The sequence below is a fragment of the Delphinus delphis genome, chromosome 9 (assembly GCF_949987515.2).
Source record: "Delphinus delphis chromosome 9, mDelDel1.2, whole genome shotgun sequence".
NCBI lineage: Eukaryota > Metazoa > Chordata > Mammalia > Artiodactyla > Delphinidae > Delphinus > Delphinus delphis.
This window is the reverse complement of record NC_082691.1, coordinates 38,363,099-38,387,101: the sequence shown is the minus strand read 5'-3', so window position 1 is coordinate 38,387,101 and position 24,003 is coordinate 38,363,099. Positions and strand designations below refer to the sequence as shown.

General features: G+C 38.3%; 1 protein-coding gene across 2 annotated transcripts in view; it reads left to right on the top strand.

Annotated features, from left to right (window-relative positions):
• BZW2 (basic leucine zipper and W2 domains 2) overlaps nt 1-22,301 on the top strand; it is a 57,450-nt gene extending 35,149 nt beyond the window's left edge. For both annotated transcript variants that reach the window (XM_060020421.1, XM_060020422.1), the window contains exons 6-12: nt 2,294-2,429; nt 6,465-6,574; nt 11,167-11,337; nt 13,129-13,275; nt 14,388-14,526; nt 21,029-21,151; nt 21,829-22,301. In XM_060020421.1, coding sequence (XP_059876404.1) covers nt 2,294-2,429; nt 6,465-6,574; nt 11,167-11,337; nt 13,129-13,275; nt 14,388-14,526; nt 21,029-21,151; nt 21,829-21,857 — 855 coding nt within the window. In that variant the 3' untranslated portion in view covers nt 21,858-22,301. The remainder of the gene's footprint in view (nt 1-2,293; nt 2,430-6,464; nt 6,575-11,166; nt 11,338-13,128; nt 13,276-14,387; nt 14,527-21,028; nt 21,152-21,828) is intronic.
• The last annotated feature ends 1,702 nt before the right edge of the window (nt 22,302-24,003 follow it).

The window sequence follows — 24,003 nt, the reverse complement described above, 5'->3', positions numbered from 1 at the left end:
TGTTAGATTTGTTCTACTAGCAGGTATTACTTTTTTTAACATGAAAAAACATTTAAATGGATAAAAGTGGTCCATTATATTGATAGATGTTTAGAAAATAACAAGTGCATCATTAAAATAGAGGGATAGATATGACAAAAAAATGATGTTAAAGCATTCAAATAAACATCTTATCATTTTGCCTAATAATATCACTCATGTTTTTCTTTTAGTTCATTTGAACCTTGAAAACTTTCTGTTTGATTCATTTGATGAACATGCTCTCAAGAATTATTTATTTTTCACAGTGTATCCTTTTTTTTTTTTTTTTTTTTTTTTTTTTGCGGTACGCGGGCGTCTCACTGTTGTGGCCTCTTCCATTGCGGAGCACAGGCTCCGGACGTGCAGGCTCAGGGGCCATGGCTCACGGGCCCAGCCACTCGGCGGCATGTGGGATCTTCCCGGACCAGGGCACGAACCCACGTCCCCTGCATCGGCAGGCGGACTCTCAACCACTGCGCCACCAGGAAAGCCCAGTGTATCCAATTTTTAAAGAAAATTCTGCTGCAATACATGTAGCATCTGATTTTAATGCTGACTAGTATAATTGAGCAATGTGGATATTAATTTTAAGAAAAGATATAATTTTTGCACCATCTTGCTATAATTGAGGGGTTTTTTGATGCATGTGAGTATATTAACGTGCTTAAACAAGTAGTGTTAATATTTTAATCTTGGGGGCTATTTTTCATTATTTACTTCAGTCTTACTTATTTTGATAATAAGAGAAAGAAGCCAGATTGATATAAAGTATCTACAGTTTTGTTGGTTTTTTTTACCCCATTCCTGGGACTCGCTGGAGTTTTAACCATTAATACCTCCTTCCCTCACTCCCTCTTTTCTTGTGAACTTAGAAAGTGACTTCTTTTTAAATCATTGAGATTTTAATAGGCATAAATTGGGAGTGAAATGGACTGGTTGGTTCCAGTTCTGCCACTTACTCATCATATAAATATTTGGAGTCACATAACCTCTCTGTAAGGTAATAATCCTTTAACTGTTGGGAATGGTAAATTAATATAGTCCTACCCACTGCACAGAGCTAATGGAATTTCATTGGCCCTAAAACATTTAATAAGCCTATATTGATGCCAGTGATTTTTTGTCGGTACAGAGTAATGAAAAAGTCAACAGGGCCCCGATAGTGATACTGGGCCCTGGGGAATCTCAGTAACATGCCCAAGGTCTGTTGAAACAGAGAAAATAACCATGGAATATAAATATAATATAGTCAAAGCACTAAGTGGAGGAGGGTTAGGAAGGAGGGCATTCTATAAGCCTGGATACTCTTAGAATTCAGAATGGCAAGTGGGGTCTAATCCCCTTTGCTTTGGCTTCCCTTCAACCACTCTGGGGTTGCTACTTTGTTACTTTCCCTACTGCTGGGATAAGAGGATGGCAGCATTGTGACCCAGAAGGACCCAAACAACACTGTCATCCTCTCACTGCAAAATCACAGCAGAGGCCTTTACTCTGCTAGGAACTTTTCTTTATCTTACATCCATCATTACCTCATCACCAGGGCTGGTGGTAAAACTGTATGATCTAGGAAATACCTAGTTTGAATTTCATTTTTGTTTGTTTGTTTGTTTATATATCTTATTGTTTTTATTTTTTTATTTTAACTTTATTTTTTATTGAAGTATAGCAGATTTACAATGTTGTGTTGAATCTCATTATTTTAAAAGAGGCATCAAGAACCTAGAAAACCCTTTTTTCACTCAGCAGTCTTGTTTTTAAAAAGTTTTTTATGCTGTGGGCTCAGAAAAGTATATGCTACATGTCAAAGCTTATTGACTCCTGTTTTTTTTTGTTTGTTTGTTTTTTGTTATAACCCAAAGAAGATGGGTAGATGTATTGTAGGATGAGGATGGAGGGGGGACCATGCATAGAAGTGAAAAACATATGAAAGGCAATAGTGTATTTCAGAAAACGCTTTGTAATACTTACACTTTGTCATATACAAAGTCGAATGTAAATTATTTATGTGACCCATTTACATTGTTCTCCAAATGTCTGTTTTCCTTCCCCTGAATGCTATCTATAGCTTTGTTGTAAGTGAACTTGGAAGAAAGGAACTATGATAAAGCATCCAATTTATAATCGAACATATGGGTGTGTCTCCAATGAATAAGAAGTGTGCTGCGTAAGACCCACCAGTTGTGTGCCGTCTAGCTATGGACGTACACTGTGTGTTATTTTTCTACCTTAGTCCTTTACTTTATAGACATGGTTTCTTTTGTTTGACCCACAGCTTCTCCTCTTCCTTAAAGCCTTTTCTGAAGCAGAGCAGACAAAGTTGGCAATGCTGTCTGGGATTCTGCTGGGCAATGGCAACCTTCCTGCCAACATCCTCACCAGTCTCTTCACTGACAGCTTAGTCAAAGAAGGTATTTATGCTCATTTTCTTACCTGTCAGATGTGAAAAGAAAAGAAAAGCCAAAGATAGAAAAATAGCAGTACCTCTTCTTAGTGTTCTTTACTTCCCACCCATCCTCCATGTAAGAGACTTGTGTGTGTGTGAGTGTGTGTCTTCAAACAATAAGAGAATTGTACATGTTTATTGTAGGCAATTAGGAGAAAAAATATGCACACCTATACAAAGACAAATAAAGAATAATAATAAGCTGGAATTTTTGGTTTAAGACTCAATGCCTAGGTCAAATACCCTGAAATTGATCTGGTCCAAACCATTTCTCTCAACATAGATGCTTACTGGCATACTTTGTTGGGACATTGCTTCATTGTGCAGGACTCTTTTGTGCTTTGTGAGTCATTTAACCTTTTTGCCCTCAGACACAGAATGCCAGCCTAAAACACCCACCTGCATTTAGCAGAATAGCCAAAAATGGCCCTTCACATTCCTAAATGCCCCCTTAAACAGTTTTTCATTTCCCTGGTTGGGGCCATTCTTCTGAACTGTTTCCCCTCAAGATGTTGTGCTCAAATGTTCATTTAGATCACATTTTTAAGATATTCATTCTGTTTTAGAAGTCCAGGTGGCTGCCTCAGAGTTTTGCTTTAATTTTAAGACATTAAGAGTTTGATGGGCATACATATGATTACTTGATTATAGAATAATACAAAAGTGGGCTTTTTTTCTTGCAGGAGGATAATGATATTCAAATTATAATGCAACACAAAACAAAGAGTTCTTTTTTTCTTAAAAATAAAAGAGCTTTTGTGAAAACATCTGTTTCTTCTTAGAACTTGGTTTTTCTCCTATAAATGTGAAGTCCCAGCCTCATTAATACCTGCAGTGAAATGAGTTACAGTTTCTTGTAGCTGAGAAAAGAATAGTAAACTAGGGCTTCCTTGGTGGCGCAGTGGTTGAGAGTCCGCCTGCTGCTGCAGGGAACGCGGGTTCGTGCCCCGGTCTGGGAAGATCCCACATGCCGCAGAGCGGCTGGGCCCGTGAGCCATGGCCGCTGAGCCTGCGTGTCCGGAGCCTGTGCTCCGCAACGAGAGAGGCTACAACAGTGAGAGGCCCGTGTACCGAAAAAAAAAAAAAGAATAGTAAACCAAGAGTCAAATGATATTATTTAGAGATTCTCTATAGTTTTCAGGCTCTCTAATTGTTATTAATATATTGTTAATACTATAGCACTTTAAAGTATTCTCCTGAAGAGAATTCATGATCCTTCGTGTTTTACTTATGGTACTAGACATTTTATACTAGGAAGACAAGATAAAATGTAAACAGTAAATATTAATTACATCAGATTATACCTAGTGTTTATAACAGAAAATAATTGCCTTTCTGGTTGTATTAAAAACCTAAGTGATGTATACAATTTCTTTTGAAATGTATTAAAAAATAAATTATTAGAAGGATAAATGGACAGACCTGATAAAGCAAATGCAGCAAAATATTAACTGTTATAGAATCTAGATGGTGAGTAAATGAGTGTTTATTGTTCAACTTTTCTTATGTTTAAAATTTTTTATGGTAAAATGTTAGAGGGGTAGGAAAGGAGAAGAAAAATACCTTTGTTATGGAAGTTATGTAGTACCTATGTCATTATGGTTTTTCTTTATGCTCCAGCATCTCTAGAAACAAAAGTATTAAGCTTCTGCTTCCCAAATAGGAAGGGATTATGAAATTATACCTTTTCCCCAACCTCCCACCCAACAAATGGCTATGGGGAGACCCTCCACTCAGTAGAATCTCAAGTACAAAGAAATTTCTCCAGTCCTTCCACCAAGAGCCACTTTTAATGTAAAATGATAGGTTTGAGCCTCGTTTTTAGACTCCTAGTTTCAAGCATGCTTTATTTCTCTTACTTGCAATGAGGATTACAGATCTGTTATCTTTATTTTTATTTAATTACATAAATTTATATTATGTTTTATATTGACTTTTGGAACGAATGGTAATGTTAAAAATCCAGGTCAACAAGTTGATAACATAAAATTCTCCAGGTCATATCACAGGTGTTATTGTCATAGACAATTTGGGGGGCTTAGTTTCTCTGCTATTCAAAAGAAAAGAATTGGGTAAAGTTGGTGTCTGTATAAATTATATTTTATATATATATATCTCAATTGAATTTGTTTACCAGCAAGTAACTGGAAGACAAGACCCAAATTTGTATACAAGGGCATTTCTTTTTTTCTTTCTTTCTTTTTTTTTAATTTTTTTTTTTTTTTTTTGCAGTGTAGTTGATTTACAATGTTGTGTTAGTTTCAGATGTATAGCAGAGTGATTCAGTTACACACACACACACACACACACACACACACACACAAACACACACACATACATTCTTTTTCAGATTCTTTTCCCTTATAGGTTACTATAAAATATTGAGTATAGTTCATGGTGCTATACAGTATGTCCTTGTTTGTTACCTATTTTATATATAGTAGTATGTATATATTAATTCCAACCTTCTAAGTTATTCCCCCCACCCAGCCCCACCAAGGGCATTTATTTCTTATGTAACAATAAATATAAAAGCAGAGCAGACTTCAGGGTGAACAGCAATATCATTCGGGACTCAGGCATTTTCCCCCATTACCATAAGCATCGACTTCATTCCAAGGGTGGACTCCTTAGCCTTTAAAAGAAGTCTGCTAGTCCAGTTATGGCACAGGCGTCTTCATTCAGGTTCAGTAGAAGAGACTTCTGAACATAGGATAATTTATCTTGCCTTCAGCTGATTGGCTGAAATTGGCCACATGTCCCACCCAGTAGTAATTGTTGGGGGATGCTATGGCCAACAACTTAGATCACTAGGCTAATCATTGCAGAAGAAGGTGGTGCCAGGGCTTAGACTAATTAGATGGAAGTCACCTGGCCTGAGCAACATGGGAACTCTCTTAGGAAAGAGGAAAGGAGAATAGACACTGCTTAGACCATCAACGATACTGAAGCCTTCAACTCAGAAAAATCAGTTTAATATTTCAACTACTCCTTAACTCTTCATTAAACAAATGCAACATTAATTTAGAAATCTGGAGTGTTCACAGAAAAGCTATTAGTTATCTGATTATTTATGTTGGAAATAAATCTTATTATAAATATGGGTATGTAATTGAGAATTGAGTAGATTCCTGATTAACATAGCTTTTCTTTTTTTTTTTTTTTTTTGCGGTTCGCGGGCCTCTCACTGTTATGGGCTCTCCCGCTGTGGAACACAGGCTCCGGACGCGCAGGCTCAGCGGCCACGGCTCACGGGCCCAGCCGCTCCGCGGCATGTGGGATCCTCCCGGACCGGGGCATGAACCCGTGTCCCCTGCATCGGCAGGCGGACCCTCAACCACAGCGCCACCAGGGAAGCCCAACATAGCTATTTTTAAAATCTCTTTTAAAATATCCAGAAAAGATTTCAGCTTAAAACAGCACTGACATTTTCATACCTTAACTCGTGAATATTTTAAAATGCTTTTTACAAAAAGCAAAACTGTGAAGTAAATGATGCATGTTCATCTATAGCTTTATTTATTTATACCGGTCACCATTGATGTTCTTTCACTGATATTATTTATCAGCAAATTAGTTGACATGTTGACATTTCAGTTTTATGGCTTTCGATTTATTTGGTGTACCTCAGGATCACGGTTAAAAATATGAAATACTGGTGAACCACAGGGTGAAATAGAGGCAAAACATTAGAAGATCCTTGGCTTTGAATCTGGTTTTGACCAAGGTAAAAATAAATAAATTTACAGTTATAACAGGTTGGAATTAGGGAGTCCAACTTTGAAAAGTACTTTAACATTTTTTTTCCCTTCTTATGAAAATATTTTCTTGAGTAATGAATAGTACAGTGCCTAGAGAGCTTTCCATTTTTCCTTTGTGCCAAATCAAGTCTTTGAGTTATTTAGTCATTTCAGGACGCCTAATGGGAAATGTTGCCTTGTACATCATCACAAGTGGTTTTTGTTATGAAAGGTTTACTCTTTTTTTTTTTTTTTAACAGGCATTGCAGCCTCATTTGCTGTCAAGCTTTTTAAAGCATGGATGGCAGAAAAAGATGCCAACTCTGTTACCTCCTCTTTGAGAAAAGCCAACTTAGACAAGAGGCTACTTGTAAGTGTTGTCTGGACAAAGGGTTGTATGTTTCATGCTTCTGCCTTGGCTCTGTCAATTGTGATGTAATACATAACTGAAATGCCCGAGTCTATGTCGAATTGGAACATGGTTCTTTTTATTTCTGTATTATTGGCAGATAGAAACTAATTCCAGTTTAATCTTTGTTGCATAAATAAATGGAATGATAAAATTAAGGAGTCATAGGGAGTACAGAGACTTTCAAATTTAGAAGTTTGTTGACATAGTGATAACATTTATCAGAATTAACTCTTTTGCAGCTAATAACTATAGAAATGTAAAGTTTTAATATGAAACTTAAAGTCACATCGATCCCACCTAATTAGATATTTGTGATTATCTTGGGTCGTAGGGGAATGACACTGACCTCAAATACACATTAGTTTGTTAACAAAATAAAAGGTTGGGCTTCCCTGGTGGCGCAGTGGTTGAGAGTCCGCCTGCCGATGCAGGGGACACAGGTTCATGCCCTAGTCCGGGAAGATCCCGCATGCTGTGAAGCGGCTGGGCCCGTGAGCCATGGCCGCCGAGCCTGCGCGTCCGGAGCCTGTGCTCCGCAACGGGATAGGCCACAACAGTGAGAGGCCCGCATACCGGAAAAAACAAAACAAAACAAAACAAAACAAAACTATAAGCTTAAATCAACTATACTTCAATAAAACATTTTAAAAAAAAAAAAGGTTAAGGAAGATTCCTTGTTTATACTAAGATTCCTTGGAAATACTTAGATATTTAAGAAAGCTAACAAGTTAATAGTAGTAATTTGAAGCTCCCAGTATCATGATTGCTTGATTATATTTTTATTTCTCTTTGTTTTTTGAAAGAAAATCAAGAAAAATATTTTGTCCTCATAATTCCTATCTGCTCCCTATAATTTCTGCCAGAAGCAACAGCTGTGCAGATGACAGAGATTGCTTCAAGTGAAATTGCTTTTAAAATTTTAGGACAAAGTCTAAAATTGCAAGACATGCTTGCCATCTTCTCTTTACCTAGTTACTTATCTGTTTTCTCTTCCATTGCGTTCTGTGCAAGGGTGTTGATTCATGGGATAATTCCAAATCTGGCTCATTGTAATAAACTCTTTTATTTTCAATGACTTAAAATTCCTTTATCTCTTGAGGTTTACCTAAAATAGCCCTATTTGGGTCTTGGAAGTCTTTAGAATATGATAAAGAAGAAAAATTAAGTCTAGATTCTTGTTAATTTCTGCCACTGATAATACTTTTCATTTAACTTATATTTATTAAGTGCCTGCTCTGTGCCAGGCACAGTCCTCGAAGCTGTGGAGCCAGTAGAGACAGGACAGAAAAGTTTCCTGCCTTCATGGAACCTACTCTCTAGCAATGAAGGGTATATAGAAGTCACAGAAGACAAGTGAATAGGTTGCTGATGTGGGTGGAAGTTCATATAAAGGAATATATTCGTGTCCCTGAGTCTGTGGATTAGCTGTATCTTGGCAAGGCCCCAGCCCTTTCATTCTGGGTCCCAGGCTGAAGGAGCAGCTCATATCTGGGCTATTCTGTCCTCATGGCAGAGGACAGGAACACAGGTGACTGAAGGGAGACATTCTGGTGCTTTAAAAGCTCACCTTCTTTCGTCAAAAGAAATCACGGAGAAGCCTGGCGTGGGGTAGGAAGATTTAGTCCACTCATGGGCTACTTCTCCACTTGTGGAGACAGATACAGCAAGGAGGGTCTTCACTGAATACTTGTTTAAGGGAGAGGGGTGGGGGGTGAATTATTAGGAACAAAGATACAATTACAACTTAACCACAAAAGACTCAGTTATTTCTTAAAGCATGGTTCCTTAAAGATGCCAATAGGCAGAGCTTGGTTAACTTAATTAGGTTACTTCATTAAAAATTTTTTAATGTATTTCCTTTTTGAAAAATACATATCATTTAACTGTTCTTGCTAGGTTTCTTTGTCTACATATGTTTTGAACATGAAAAGCATAGGTAGCAGTTTCTACCAGAAACTCCATGAGGACAGGGTGGCTGTGCCTTAGAACCATGCCTGCCTGATATCATGCCCCCATCCCTGGAAAAGGGAACAATGATCAAGACATTGGCTAGAAACTTTTCTAGGAGCTGAAGATATTGAAAGAAATCAAGCAGGCAACCTGTGCCTTTATGGGGCTTACATTCTGTTTCAGGGGGACAGGCAATAAACTAAATAAACAATTAAAATAATACATGGTATAATAAAAAGTGAAGAGTGCTCCGAGAGAAAAACTAAATAGGGAAGCACTGAGGAGTGTCAGTGTGGTATGAGAAGGCCTCTCTGATAAGGTGACATTTGTGTGAAGAAGCGATCTATTTAGATATCTCCAGGAAGAGTATTCCAGGCAAAGGCAGCAGAAAATGCAAAGGCTTTGAGGCGTGGCATGTTGGGGACAGCAAGAAAGAGAGGGTAATTAGTAAGAGCAAAAATGTAGGAGATCAGGTCAGAGTCATAGCAGGTCCCCTATCATCTAAGAACTTTGGCTTTTATTCTGAGTAAGATGAGAAGTTTTTTGGAAAAGTCTCTGCAAAACGTGCATAATGTGATTTTGGGGTCTTAACAGGATCTCTCTGGCTGTTGCATTGGGAGCAGATTCAGGAGGAAGGGCAGAAGTAGGGAGACCTTAATCTAGGGATGAGGTGATAAAGGTTTTTACCTGGGTAGGATTTTTCTTTTTTTTTTTTTTGCAGTACGCGGGCCTCTCACTGTTGTGGCCTCTTCCGTTGCGGAGCATAGGCTCCGGACGCGCAGGCTCAGTGGCCATGGCTCACGGGCCCAGCCGCTTCACGGCATGTGGGATCCTCCCGGACCTGGGCACGAACCCGTGTCCCCTGCATCGGCAGGCGGACTCTCAACCACTGTGCCACCAGGGAAGCCTTGGGTAGGATTTTTGTAACAAATGCAAACTATGTTCCAAGTTAGTAAAGGTCATGACATGATTTATACTGATTTTAGCTCAGTTTAATCTGAATAATAATTTTTAAGATGTTATGTATCATTCATAAGGACTGTGGTTATAGTTCATAAAAATAAATAAAAAACCACTAGTAACATGTTTGATGATGTCTTACTCTGAACATAACTTTCCATCAGAATTTGCAGTCACATTCTCCCTAAATTGAGTATTGAATGCTGGCACGAGTAACAGAGTAATTATTGCCTTTGGGGTCACACAGCTATGCCCTTAAATATTTCTGGCTGCATAATTTGGGTCAAGCTGCTTAGCCTTGTTGAGACTTAGTTTATTTTTGTAGAAAAATTTCTACTTTTTACAATTATGAGTAAAATGCCCACCACCTCTTGATTCGTAGAAGAAACTCAAAATTAAACTAGTTCCCTGCCCCCACAAATTTGAAAGGCCTCTTGAATGGTAGAATAAATATCAGTGACAACATTTCAGTCAGGTATGAAATGTTTGCTTTAACATGAATGTGTGTTTGATAGCTGCTCCCACCAACCCTGTTCTGACATTTTGAAACTGATGACTCAACAAGGCAAATTATGGGATGATGGTACAGAGAATATTGAAATTTGAGTCATGACAGAAGCCATCTGGCTATGTCCCTATGCTTGGTGGCAAACTCGTTGCAGATCTTTCTTCTGAGATTTTTATTGAAGCCACATAGCCATTGGCCATCTATATATGCAAATCTCACCATCATAAAAGTCTGGATCTATTTTATAGACTCTGCAGCAGTCTGAAAAATGTGAGAGCTTTGAAAATTGCCTTCCTTTCTTAGTTGGGTGTTGGCGTCACACAGGGTTAGAACATGACTAAGTGTTCCTGAGACTCTGCCGAGCTGTGTAAGGTGAAATGGAAGTGAGGTGAGAATATGAGAGCAGCCATGGTGTGCTGCTCTTTTAAAAAATTTCCAACAGAATTATGTAATGAACTGAAGAGATGGTAGGGCGGATTTAGATTAGATCTCGCCGTGAACTTAATTTAGAGCCACCATCGTTAAGAGATACAACAAAAATTCCCTTTAGCTCTGAGCTGTTGTTTTAGAATAATAGCAGCATTTTCCTTAATGAAATGCTGAATAGAGGTCCTCGAGATGATAATAGTCAATGTTGTTTTCCTCATATTATCTCAGATCATTTCAGCATTACTAAAACTGGCTTTGGTCTGTTAACTCATAGTTAAGGAAACAGTGTGGTTAATGATTTCAGTTTTTTCTAGTCGGTTTAAAATAATCCCAACGTTATTCAGGGTTATCATCTTATTGGTACTTAATTTAGCAAATTTAGCTCTGTTTTTGTACGTGCTGCACTTTGATTAAAGTAAAAGAAAAAGGAAATAGCAGTGCCAAATGAGTGCAACTAGTTTATGTAATTTGCTTAGCATTTTTTATTCTCTTTCTTTGTCAAATTGCCTAATTTTGGAAGGTACCTTAGCAGATGCTCAAGAAATATATCCGAGATTTATTCTTTTGAAAAACTCCATCCTTCTTCTTTTCTTCCAAATATGAGATATTCTAAGTGTTCTCTTAATATGAAAATGTTGTTCTTTACGCTTGCTGAAATGTGAATGGCATGTTGTGTAACAGTCTCTCTTCTTTTCTCTCCCAGGAGCTCTTTCCAGTTAACAGACAGAGCGTGGATCATTTTGCTCAGTACTTCACTGACGCAGGTCTTAAGGAGCTCTCTGACTTCCTCCGAGTCCAGCAGTCCCTGGGCACCAGGAAGGAGCTGCAGAAGGAGCTCCAGGAGCGTCTTTCTCAGGAATGCCCGATCAAGGAGGTGGGGACCATGGACTGACATCACTGCAAACCCGTTCAGCGAGAGGAATGATGTAGCACAAGCTTTACCTCCCTTAAGGAGACCTCCCTTTGTTTATTGCTATGAACTCGAGGCCCTTTTCATACCATTTAAATGAGCTCGATTTCAAAGTATTGATTCAGACTCCTCCAGGATGTTCCAGAAAATAATGAGTATTTCCACACAAGTGACTTATTTACCAGGTTGCTATGGTTGTCAGAATGTTTCATCTGTTGAATAGATTTACTCTCCACTAGCAGTATACCTCGATTTATGGTGGTTTTCCCATTTTATTGCAGATTACATAATATGGTTAAGTATTGGGTGAATATATATAGGTTTTAATTTTAAGACAAAAAAGCGGTGATTTTGCAGTCATATCATGGGTAAAGACCAGTTGGACCAGTGGCTCATTGGATCCCACTCATAATAGTTGCGTATTCACATAACATAAATACTACCTTCTTGTATAGCTATCTTTCATATGGCTATGATTGTATCTTTTTTTTTTTTAAGTCCTGCCTGAAGAAAACTTCCTATTTGAACTTTAAAAACTTTTACATGATAATTCAAAAATTGCATAAAGAGTCCTTTCCTTTTGCCACTTACTCCCAAGTCCCAAATCCTCACTATCCTGCGTGCTCGCAGCCTTGCAAGGTACCTTTTGCGGTTTAAGACTGGAGAATTCCGGACTGATGCTGTCCAGCAGGTGGAGGTGTTGGTCCTAAGTCTCATGGCATTAAGGTCAGCAATATATTCAGTAATCTTTCTCCAAGCAAAGAACTTGAACATGATTTAACATGGGGAAAAAAAAGCAAACCAAATAACACTGCGATACCTTTAGGTGCAGACATGTCACCTTTCTTTGCAGCTGGGGGACTAGGACTTCCCAGTTCCTTCGGTTCTCAAAGGCTGCTTAACCCACTGCTGACCCCTCTGTACCCCAGGCCAGCAGGAAAGAAAGCAACGTATTTTCATTAAAAAAAAGGAAGGGAGAAAAATAGCTGTACTACTCACAAAGTAGTACATGTGAGATATATTGATATTATGGTTTTTAATCACTTCTGAGGCCCTCACCTCTATTTGTGATTCTATTCAAAAGGAGAAAGATTTTTCCAAACAAGTTTAATATAAGATACACTGTTAGGCAGATTTTATTCCGTACGATCAGGTTTTAGGATACATTTGCATATTTAAAAGTAACTCTGAAGGGAAAATAGCCTGCTGAGGGTTGCTGCTTTGATATGTATCATATGTAAAGTCTTTGCACTTTACAGTTTATTTACATGAGGCATGAGGATCATCAAAAGCGATAATTAGAGGATGAATTGCAGAGAATGCCTTGTACAAGCCCAAGACATTTTTCAAGAGGTTTAAAGTTAAGGATCGGAAGTAAAAATTCACAGCTTTGTTGCCTTCTTCAAACCCCAGAAAGTCAAACTGGCTTAAATAATCTTTGCCCTGCTTTACTCAAAGGGGTTCCTGCCTGTAAGAGTATAGCCCCTAAGAAACCACGATTCTCTTTTTTTATTTTCTATTATCCAGCACCTCCTGGCCAGAGATAAGCCTATTAATTTGGGGACTAAAAATAAATCTGCTTTTAGAACAAATCATTGTGTTTTTCCTGCCTCTCGTAACTGGAGAGTATATGCCAGGAAGGGAGGAACTGAGCAGAATATTTGTCTGCCCCTAACCTTTTACTGGTCGGGCACAGTGAGAGGGGAACTCCCCATCTGTCTGTTACTCTCTGACTCCTTTTTTTGTGAAATTTAGGTGGTGCTCTATGTTAAAGAAGAAATGAAGAGGAATGATCTTCCAGAAACAGCAGTGATTGGACTGCTGTGGACCTGTATAATGAATGCTGTGGAATGGAACAAGAAGGAAGAGCTCGTTGCCGAGCAAGCCCTCAAGCATCTGAAGGTACCAGGTCCCAACAAGGCACAGTCTTGGCTGCAGGCCAACTGCAGCTCTTAACAATGTGATAGATGTGTTCTAATCAGTCCAAACACATACTTCCTAGTGTTTTTCTTTTCAAATTTGCCACTACCTAAAATGTTTCAGATGTAAGAGCTTATGAAATACCTAAGGGTAAATTCTTACTAAAAACAATGTCAGAAAATCCACAGAATAGTCATATATTCAATATTTAAAGGGAAATATAGTCTAACTATTGGTTCTCCTTCTACATGATAAAAATTCTTAATGAGTATTTTTTACGTAAACTACAAGCTGACATTAGAATTTGAAAACTGAGTGGTGGAAGAAATCAACCGATTGTGTAAATTGTATATTTTTGTGGGGAGATACATATGTTTTTGCTTTTATTTTCCTCTCCCTATAAAAGTGTCTTAAGACAAGTGGAAGACTTAGAGCCTGCCTTCAGAGTTTACACTTGAATTGGGAAATCAACAGGTACCTAGTTTAAACTAGGTAGGATGTAAATTCAGATTACTCTCAGTATTTAGGAAGACAGAGCAGTGAGTAGCCTATGCAGGTTAAGTTGAACAGGGAAGGCTCAGAGGAGGAGTTAAGTGTTGAGCTGAGTAGGTCTTAGAGAAAACAACAGCCAAACAACTGGAAGCCAAGGTCATTTGGGACGAAGGGAACAGTATGAACAAAACCATAAAGATGACATGTGGGGGGTCTGCGATGTTTAGGAAGGAGATGCCCACTCTTCCAGTGGCAGAGCCACACTTCAGTGATGGAGGGGTCACAGCAGCCCTGGGAACCTTTGGAACTTAGGAACTCTGTCTTATTTTCACAGGACCCATTAGACAGACACAGTAGCATGGCAGTTATCTTTAATATAGTCAGAATTTCATATTTGGTTGCTTTTAGTGGGTACAGCGAGAGAAATCTGATAAGGTGCAGGGATAAAAAAATTCATTTTGATTGGTCACAATATTAGAATAAGATAATCCTCAAAGTGAAGATTTTCTAAGCAAACCTCCAGATTATTGTTATGATTCAAGTGGTGTCAGCCCTGCACCTCTCACGAGAGTAAATGGTTTTACTCCCCACTTCTGTTCCAGCAATACGCTCCACTCCTGGCTGTGTTCAGCTCCCAAGGCCAGTCAGAGCTGATCCTCCTCCAGAAGGTGCAAGAGTACTGTTACGACAACATCCATTTCATGAAAGCCTTTCAGAAGATCGTGGTTCTTTTTTATAAAGGTGTGTATCTATGTCATCCTGCCACTATGTTTCTATGTTTTGTTGAAGCTTTTCGAGGGACAGAGTAGGGGGTGAGGCAGAGGGGGATATAGGTTAATGATAGTCTTTGAGTTTTAGTGATGCAGCCATATTATGTAGAGAGAGAAGGTGCAAACACCGTAGACATGCGTGGCCTGAGGAACCAGCCTGAATAGGCCCCTGTACACTTGTCACTGGTGGAAATTGCTAGAAGACTGGTGATGAACTAATAATTTTGGTGGGGAGGGATGGTGAAAAAGACTGTAATTACAAAAAATAAGGTCTGTTTTTGCATTGTAAGGATTAGCTATAACAACGGTGATTACCAAGTGGTTACATATAGTATGTTCATACCTTTTCAGATGCCATAAAGCTGACTTTAAAATTACTGAAATAACTAGCTTTTCACTTTGCAGTTTAGTTATTTGGCCCAGCCATTCTACTGTTTTCCAAGGAAATGGCTATTCTTAGAACTTCACATTTACTGTCTTGTTATTGTATTTATAAGGATTAGGTTGCCATGACAGCTGGCACAGCCAGTTTATTAAAAATGAATGCTATTAGGGTTGTTTTTTTTTTTTTTTAACATCTTTAGCTATTAGGGTTTTAACTGATCTCAATCTCTATACCTATAGTATATGAAGAAAATGATCCTGGACTCTTCTTTGGTCTAGGTGTTTGTAGTTTTATGAGGCGGGGGGGGGGGGGGGGGGGGAGGAACACTTAAGAAACGAGATGTTTTGAACATTATAAAATGTTAATTAGAAGTTACTGCTATCTTAAATGGCATAACACAGAAAAGGCTAAAGTATAAATTAATACCAACCAAATGTTTCTTTTCTTTTTGATGTGTTCTTAAAGTTGTCTATCTTGAATGACAAGTTGGACATTTGGAATGTAAAAATTTTACATTACTGATTACTAGCTGTTTTTAAAACGTTTAATAGCATTTCACAAAGAGTTTTAACTGGCTGTCCAGATTCTTCAAATGCATACGTCTTGCCCACAAGGGTTTGGGTGATCTTTTGCTTTCTCAGCACTAAGGTATTTGGCACAATTTCCATATCAGTGGGAGACTGTGATGACTGCCAAGTCCCATTTGAAATTCAGTAATAGGTGTTTTTCTGTGGCCAGATCTGAATTGGCCCTCTTGGATGTGGTCATGGGATAGCAATGTCCTAAAACTAGGGCTTAAATGATACCCAGGGTCATGAGATAGCAATGTCTTAAGTCTAGGTGACCCATCAGAACCAAACCTGCAGGTCCTATGGCCAACCCACCTGTGGTACCCAGGAGCCAAGAAAGAGGAGCAGCCCCCTGCAGCCAGTAGCCATTCTGTCCACACCGGCCACAGCTGGCCCCATTTTAAACTGGTAGAGAGGCCTGTGGGATAGGTTTCACATTTGCTTCATGAGTGGTCAATATTTTCCACTACAGAAAAGCAAACTGTTTATAAACTAGCTGCCTAAACACATAATTTCCTTTCTTGTTGTTTAATAGCCAGCCCAACCAAACAGGGTCTCTTACCAAATCCTTGTTCTTTGCTTTTTTTTTTTGCGGTACGCGGGCCTCTCACTGCTGTGGCCTCACCCGTTGTGGAGCACAGTCTCCAGACATGCAGGCTCAGCGGCCATGGCTCACGGGCCCAGCCGCTCCGTGGCATGTGGGATCTTCCCGGACTGGGGCACGAACCCATGTCCCCTGCATCGGCAGGCGGACTCCCAACCACTGTGCCACCAGGGAAGCCCGAAATCCTTGTTTTTAACTGAGACGTAGTTGTTTGAGCCTCGTCTGCAGCAATACCTCATTTCATTATTATACTTAATTCAAAAAAACAAAAAATAAACTACTTTTTATCAGTAAAGGCATTTAAGTGGCATATAAACTATCAAAATCCTATTCTTCAAATTTCTCATTTTAACCATTAATGAATGCCAACATCCTTCCCTATTAAACTTCGTATAACAACTACGAACAGCTAGCAAAACTGATTGCTTTATTTCCTATTCTTCAGCCCCAAATGCTAGGGAACAGTGACCTGAAATTATAAAATAACCAAGCAGTGAGCCCTGAGAAGTAAAAAGAAGAGGCATTAGCTCTTCCTTAGGCCGTTGATTAACTAGGTAGTCAGCTTTTTAAAATAGATTGTTTCAGTTAGTAAGGTCTGTGGCAAGTATGAGCAGGCCCAAGGGAACACAGGGGGATAAGTGTCAATAACAGTTTTATTCTGGCTCAGTTATTTGGAAATGAAATCAGGAAGCTTTTTACAAATGGAAACCTAAACTATATCACTGAAAAGTTAAAACTAAATGTCATTTTCTAGGTAATTTCATAATTTTCCACAAAATTATACATACAGGCTGTTTTTTTTAGTAAAATAATTGCATTTTTTCTCTTGAGAACGTGGAATCCCCAAGGAATGATTGTTCCATACTACTGTTAGGAGAGTTACTGTGTTTACCTTCCCTTTTGAATAGTAGTTTTTACTTTGACCTTATTTCATCCAACAAACACTTGTGCACCTGGAGACATATATTTCATTTTTTTTTATGAGGATTTGGGTGCTCTTGTTGTGTATTTCATATGCCTAGGAAGGCTTGAGGACAGCATGTATTAAAGCACTCCTTTCCCGGTGCTCGTGTGCACGTGACTCACCTGGAGCGCTTGTTAAAACAGATTCCCCAGGGATTCTGATTCAGTGGGTACAGCATTGGGCCCGCAAATTTGCGTTTTAACAAATTTCCAGGTGATGCTGTGACTGTTCATCCGGGACCACTGGTCTAAAGGGTATCGGATGTGAGAAGTGACAAATCCCATGAACCATGGTAACATGGTTAAGATTATACTTATCATTAATTCCATACACACATATACATTTTACAAATTATCAAATAGTGTCTTTGTTTCTTTTATCTAGTGATGTGGATCCCTTGACATTTTGCTTTCAAGCAGATTTTCAAAAATGTAATGGAAATCATTTCTTCTTTCCCATTTTAAGTCTCTATTACATACACCCACCTTACTGTATTTCCAGAACTTGAGGATAACAGAAACATGAGGGTATGATCCCTCATGTCCCCTTTGAAAACCTAATTACTTAAATGAATGATATTATTAAAGTATTTTTAGATGTTTTAGTTAAAGTATTTTTGTTAAAGTATTTTTAGATGTTTATATAAAAAACAGTGGAATAAAAGTGAATAAACTTTAAATAATAATGCTTTTCGGCAATGAAAGGAGAAAGTGGTGATTGGTCACTCAGTGAAGATTTACTTTTTGTACTAAAATCTAGATTTTTGTATTTCTAAGGCAGTAAGAAAAATAGTAAATTCATCACTACTTTTTAAATATCACATTATTCACTTTCTAAATTTTCTTTCTTCCTGAAGCTAAGTACCATAGTCTCAGCATGTAGGTCTGAAAAATATATAACTACCTTCTCAAGTACCATTAGTATCTCTATCATGGCTTTTATTGTTTGCAGATATTTCTTAGGTTAAATTCTGTTCCTCACGCACATTTTTCTAAAAGAAGTTTCTTATTCTTGTTCTAAAAAAAAAGGTTATTTGCCTTCTCACCATATAGTGCCAACTTTTTAAGGTAAATTATTTTTGACTTGTGTCCCTATGTGCCACTGCTAATAAAAAGTACTGAATTTTCTAAGTTCCAAGTGACACAGTTTTCAACTTAAATATTTAAACAACTAACGTTACCTAAAACTTCGCAGTTCTCAAACCACTTTTACAATATTGTCTCTTTGACCCTCGTGAAAACCCAAATTTTGAATTATAACTCTACACATTGAGACATATTTAGTTTTTCACATCAAGCTCATCGATTTGTACATTATACATTTATTGAATGCAAACTAGATGGCAGGTCTTATGTTATTAAATGCTGGGAATGAGATGCTGAACAAAATAGTCCTTGACTTCCTAGATTTCAGAGTGTAGAAGAAAATCAAGAAACATAATCACCTTGTCAGTGGCTAAACTAAGGCTCGTACAGATAGATGCTGATGAAGAGTGAAAGGATGATAGAGGAGGGGCCCCTAACTCAGAGCTGAAGCTGACTTGGAGAAAGAAAAAGGAAGGCTCTCAAGGGACACAAGTATTTCACCAGAGATGATGAAGAAGTTGGCCACATCGAGGGGAGAGAAGTGTACTGTAATGTGAGGGGGTTCTGTGCAATTGTAGAATGTCTTCCTTTCTTGCTGTACTTTTATTGATCCTCCGTATTCCTAGTGTGCATTTTGGGAGATCCCAACACTTTGTCATCTTCATCTCCCAGTGATAATGAACTCCTCTCCCTACTTTTCCTTAGTGGGAAAAAAAAGTTCTCTCTCTTCTTCATTTGTCAAGGAGTTCCTTCCTTTTAAGATGAGACGTTTCCCTACACAAAAGTTGACTTTCTTTCTGGTGTTCGTGCTTTGCCGCAAAGTCGCCCTGTGTAGGTGCTTATGTCCCTTCTTTATTGTTTTATTCCCCTGGGACTAGAAATTTGGTCTTGCAGCAGGTGCTTATTACTAAATTAGCTTCTTCTAAGAACTCAGCTCTGCACAGTTTGTCTGATTTTCAGTGGATGAGACATCCTATAAGTTTTACCTGTCATGTACTGTCCTTTTCACAAGCACAGTCACTGACAAGTATTCTAGTAGTTGCATGGCCTCTTTCGGCCTCTGTGGGGCAATAAAACTCTCAACCTTCAGAGAATGAGCTCTCAGCCTTCAGAAGGAAAACCTGAGACAAAGAGTATCGCTAAACTACACTCTCCGTTGCCTTTCCAACCTGTACATTGTGTCATAACATGATTCATTAAGGGGAGGAGAAAAAAGAGAATTTCTCTTTACATGTTTAATTCTATGTTTTGTTTTATAACATTAACAATAGCAGTTATATAGTACATGCATATAATTTATAAAACAAAAAATACACATATGTTGTGTGTACACACTCAAAATTGTCTTACTGATAGGGGAGCATGATCAAAACAGTTTGGAAATTATTGGTCTAAATCACAGGCATTTTAAACATGTCATAAAAACAAATTATATAAAAGGGACTTTAAACATCCATGTTTGAGCTAATTAGCATTCCTGAAAGGTTTCTGCAAAGCCATCTTACCCAGTAACAGGTCACTTCCTTGAGCTGTAAAGCATCTGCTCGTCATTGGTATGAAAACTGGACTTTGATGGCAAGAGGCAGGAGAATTCTTTCATCATTGTGAGTGGGGAGTGTGGAGCTGGAAGCACAAGAAACTAAAAGACTAGAAGCTAAGAGTAATTCCTTAGGGCTCCTGGTTATAATTTTTATATCTAGTCCTTATATATGAATAAATCTAGACTTCCTTCTTCCTTTGCAAAATGTAGTGTATTTAATGACCAAAATAAAACAAACTTTATATTTTCTAAAACCAATCATGTGCATTTTTAGTCAATTTGACCTCTTCAATTGAATCCAAGAGCCAATTATTAATTTTAAAAAAACAAAGTTTTTGTTATGAAAAGATCACTGAGGTTTTGAATGAAACCAGTATCAAATCATTTCTCTTGTTTTCATAAGCTAAAGGTCTATTTTAACTGCAAAAACATCATTAGAATGATTTATCAGCATTTGCAATGGATTGGGCAGGCGTTGGGGATGATAATAAATCCTTTTATCTGTTTTCCATCTAATTTCCCACACCAAAATCCCAAAAGATAACCCATTAGAACATTGGCAAAGTCTGTAGGCTATTTTTTTCATATTCCCCTTTCTATTCTTAACATTAAATATTCTAAATTAATGGTAACTTGAGGGTATCAAGGAATATTTGTGGAATTTAGAGTTCTAGGTAATAGTAAATAGATAACACTTTTTGTTTCTCTCCTAACAGTGTACAAGGAAAACATTACTCATGTGATTTACATATTGTGCTGTGGGGAAGTAAATTTAGGACTTAGCGATAGAGTACTGTAGAACTTTGGATTATGTGTGTATTGGTCCCATGGTACACCCAGGAAGCTCATCATTATATTTAATTATTAACATTGTTATTGCATCCTGTCTGCATTTTTTTCATTTGCTTTCTTTTCCTCCTAAAGTAAATCCCCTTGAAAGACCAGTGATTTGTGGTTGCTGCTTAATCAAGATGTGTTTGCAGTTGGTGGCAGGACACAGAGTGTTCTGAAAGGCTGGAATTGATGATGCCATCAATTTGGCAAAATTACAAAATAACCTAGTTTCCTGCCAGCACATTAGCACTGTGAGATTTTCAAGTCCCAGTCCCATCACCATCCCTCCCCTAACTACTAAAATACACAGGGCACTGCGCTGTATGGAAATAAGCTTGGTTCTTGTCTTCTGATAAGTTTCAATACGAATTTCTTTTATAAAAGAGCTTTAATATTTGAAGTGATTGCTTTCTATTAAACTATAAGACATGAAGTTGCTTTAAAACATGACATGTATGTAGTAGCTTTGAAACCTTTGATTTGAAATTGCAGCTGATGTGCTGAGTGAAGAAGCGATATTGAAATGGTACAAAGAAGCACATGTTGCCAAAGGCAAAAGTGTTTTTCTTGACCAGATGAAGAAATTTGTTGAGTGGTTACAAAACGCAGAAGAAGGTATGATTCCATTTAACAACTCTGGTGACCATTTAGCAAATCCTTTCTCACTACAATTCAAAATAGCTCCCCCCTCCACAGATTTTTCTTGCCTTCCTAAAACTAAAGTTCTGAGGTGTGTTCCACAGCATTTTGTCCACCTCTTAGCCTTCCTTTCTGAATCAAGGCAATGAAAATTTCTGCAAGATAAACAAAACAAAACCAAAACCTCTTAAATTATTCCTAATTTAAGGGACAAAGAGGAAGAAATAATCAGCAGCTGTGAAAGGAAAAAAAAATACATTTGGCTTAATCACTTTTATGGGATGATATCGATTTTTATGGCGCCTTTACCAGTTGACTGGTATTTAAAATGGCAATACAAGTTGGAAGAACAATAATGATGAGACTTAATCCAACTGAGCATGAAAAGTTGCCGATCCGGAAAAATATAAATGGTTTTCGTCACCAATAATATTTCTGAGCATGTTGCATTTTTAGAAAGGTAATTTCGTTTAAAAGCAAAAAGGAGCAAAAGTTTGCTGCCTGCCCTCTATATGACTCTCTTACCTAGTAAATGGATGCCTAGGCAAAATGTCTTTTTTAGTGGGGGAGGGAGATAGAGTAGAAATTCTTTCATGACCTTATTTAAAGGTGTCTCAGAAGAAATGACCTGACTTTTCTTTCTTCTCTCCTAGAATCTGAATCTGAAGGTGAAGAAAATTAGACAGCTCAAGAAGCACAATACCTAGGTCACCACACAACACTCTTACGGGGAATGCTGAACCATTTGAGAAGAGAAACTTGGCTTCTGTTTTCACAAAGGAAAAAAAAAAAAATAGGATAGGCTTCCCTTGTGCAGAGGGGGAAATGGTTTTTGTTTTTGTTTTGTTTTTAAATGGAGCCCTGAGGCATCAGCTATTATACTTGGGACTCTACCTCTCACTCACTATATGCTAACTTAAAGCCATTCAACAGGGAGTCCAGTAGGTGTCTGAAATTAAATACTCCACAGACTCCTCTTTTTTAGCTGTATTTTTCAGGTACTGTGTGGTGAATGCCCCACTGGTGTCTATTACAGGGCCACTTTGGTAGTTGTGTATCTGCTTGTGTATGTGATTTGACAAACAGTTTTTTAAAATAAATGGCTTTTTAAAAATCTGGGCTTATATTTTCAGAGCTTTTATTTCTTTACTGTTCTGACTTCTTACACAGATGACATTTCAGTGTTAGGCTTTTTTTTCCCATCCAAAATGCTGAATTGTTCTTGTCTATGAAAACACTTCTGTTCCTTTTATCATCATAACTAATACACTTCACTTATCTTTGTAGTGAAATAGAAATCAACCCCAAAATACAGGCACATAGCAGTAATACCAAGAAGTGATTTATTTATTTATTTATTTTGCGGTACGCGGGCCTCTCACTGTCGTGGCCTCTCCCGTTGCGGAGCACAGGCTCTGGACACGCAGGCTTAGCGGCCATGGCTCATGGGCCCAGCCGCTCTGTGACATGTGGGATCTTCCCGGACCTGGGCACGAACCCATGTCCCCTGCATCGGCAGGCGGACTCTCAACCACTGCGCCACCAGGGAAGCCCTAGAAGTGATATTATTAATAATAATTATTATCTACATGTGAGAATGTCATTTTCATTACACAGGAAATAGTAAGGACAGAATAACTGCAGCCAAGAATGACTGGAAGTCACAGGATAAAGAACTTTAAAAGTATTAACTCATCTACCGCAATATGGTACACTGCCCTGGAGATGAAAACCACGTGGTACTAAACAAAGACAATTCTGGAATGCATTGCCTTTATAGCATAGTCCCTTGAGAGAAAAGCAGGAAACCGAAGGGAGGGGTATCTGATTTCTTCCAGTTTGTCAGTTCATGGCAAGCCTCCATCATCTACCTACCCTTCCATCTATCTAAAAATTAGAACTATGAAGTTAAACCGTAGTCTCGTTATAGAGTGCATATGTAACGTGTTTATTTGAAGTGAAAAAAATGAATCATTTTCATTGAAAACAAAGTTGGCAAACTAATTTGACAAGTGCTGACTGCCAATTATGATACGTGACAGGCACACTCTGTAAATTAAGTTCAATCTTCATCTCCGATGTTTTGACGAATATATTTAAAGATAAAATAATGCAAATTACATTCAATTTGTAATAAAAATTTTATATGTCAACTTTTATGTATTTTTTTTTTTTTTGCGGCACGCGGGCCTCTCACTGTTGTGGCCTCTCCCGTTGCGGAGCACAGGCTCAGGACGCGCAGGCTCAGCGGCCATGGCTCACAGGCCCAGCCGCCCCGCGGCATGTGGGATCCTCCCGGACCGGGGCATGAACCCGTGTCCCCTGCATCGGCAGGCGGACTCCCAACCACCGCGCCACCAGGGAAGCCCAACTTTTATGTATTTTATATTTAATTTTATGTCAGTATGTCCCCCTTCATTTTAGGGGATCATGTGTAAAGCATGCGAAGGGCACTGCAGTAGAGGATATTTGACTTTGCCCCACTATTTCCAAAGGGTCCACACTAAGACCTAGAAAAGCAGAGTTGTCCAAGGTCTTAGAGTTAGTGACCAAGATGGAACTAAAAGTCCCACTTCTGAGTCCCACGCCTTTGCTCTTTTTTTCTTATATTCTGCTGTCAAATTATTTATGAGAATGTAAGTTTCTACAGTTCAAAAATTTTTTCAACTAGCACTTCTATCGAATAAACATCTGGGAAATCAATTTTGTAGCCTATAAACTATAGGAGTTGTAGAATACTAATACTTATCTTTTCTAGCGCATAGTATTTTCCCCAAACGAACTTAAGGTAGTGATTTTCAGGTAAGCGAGCATTGGGGGAGAGAGAG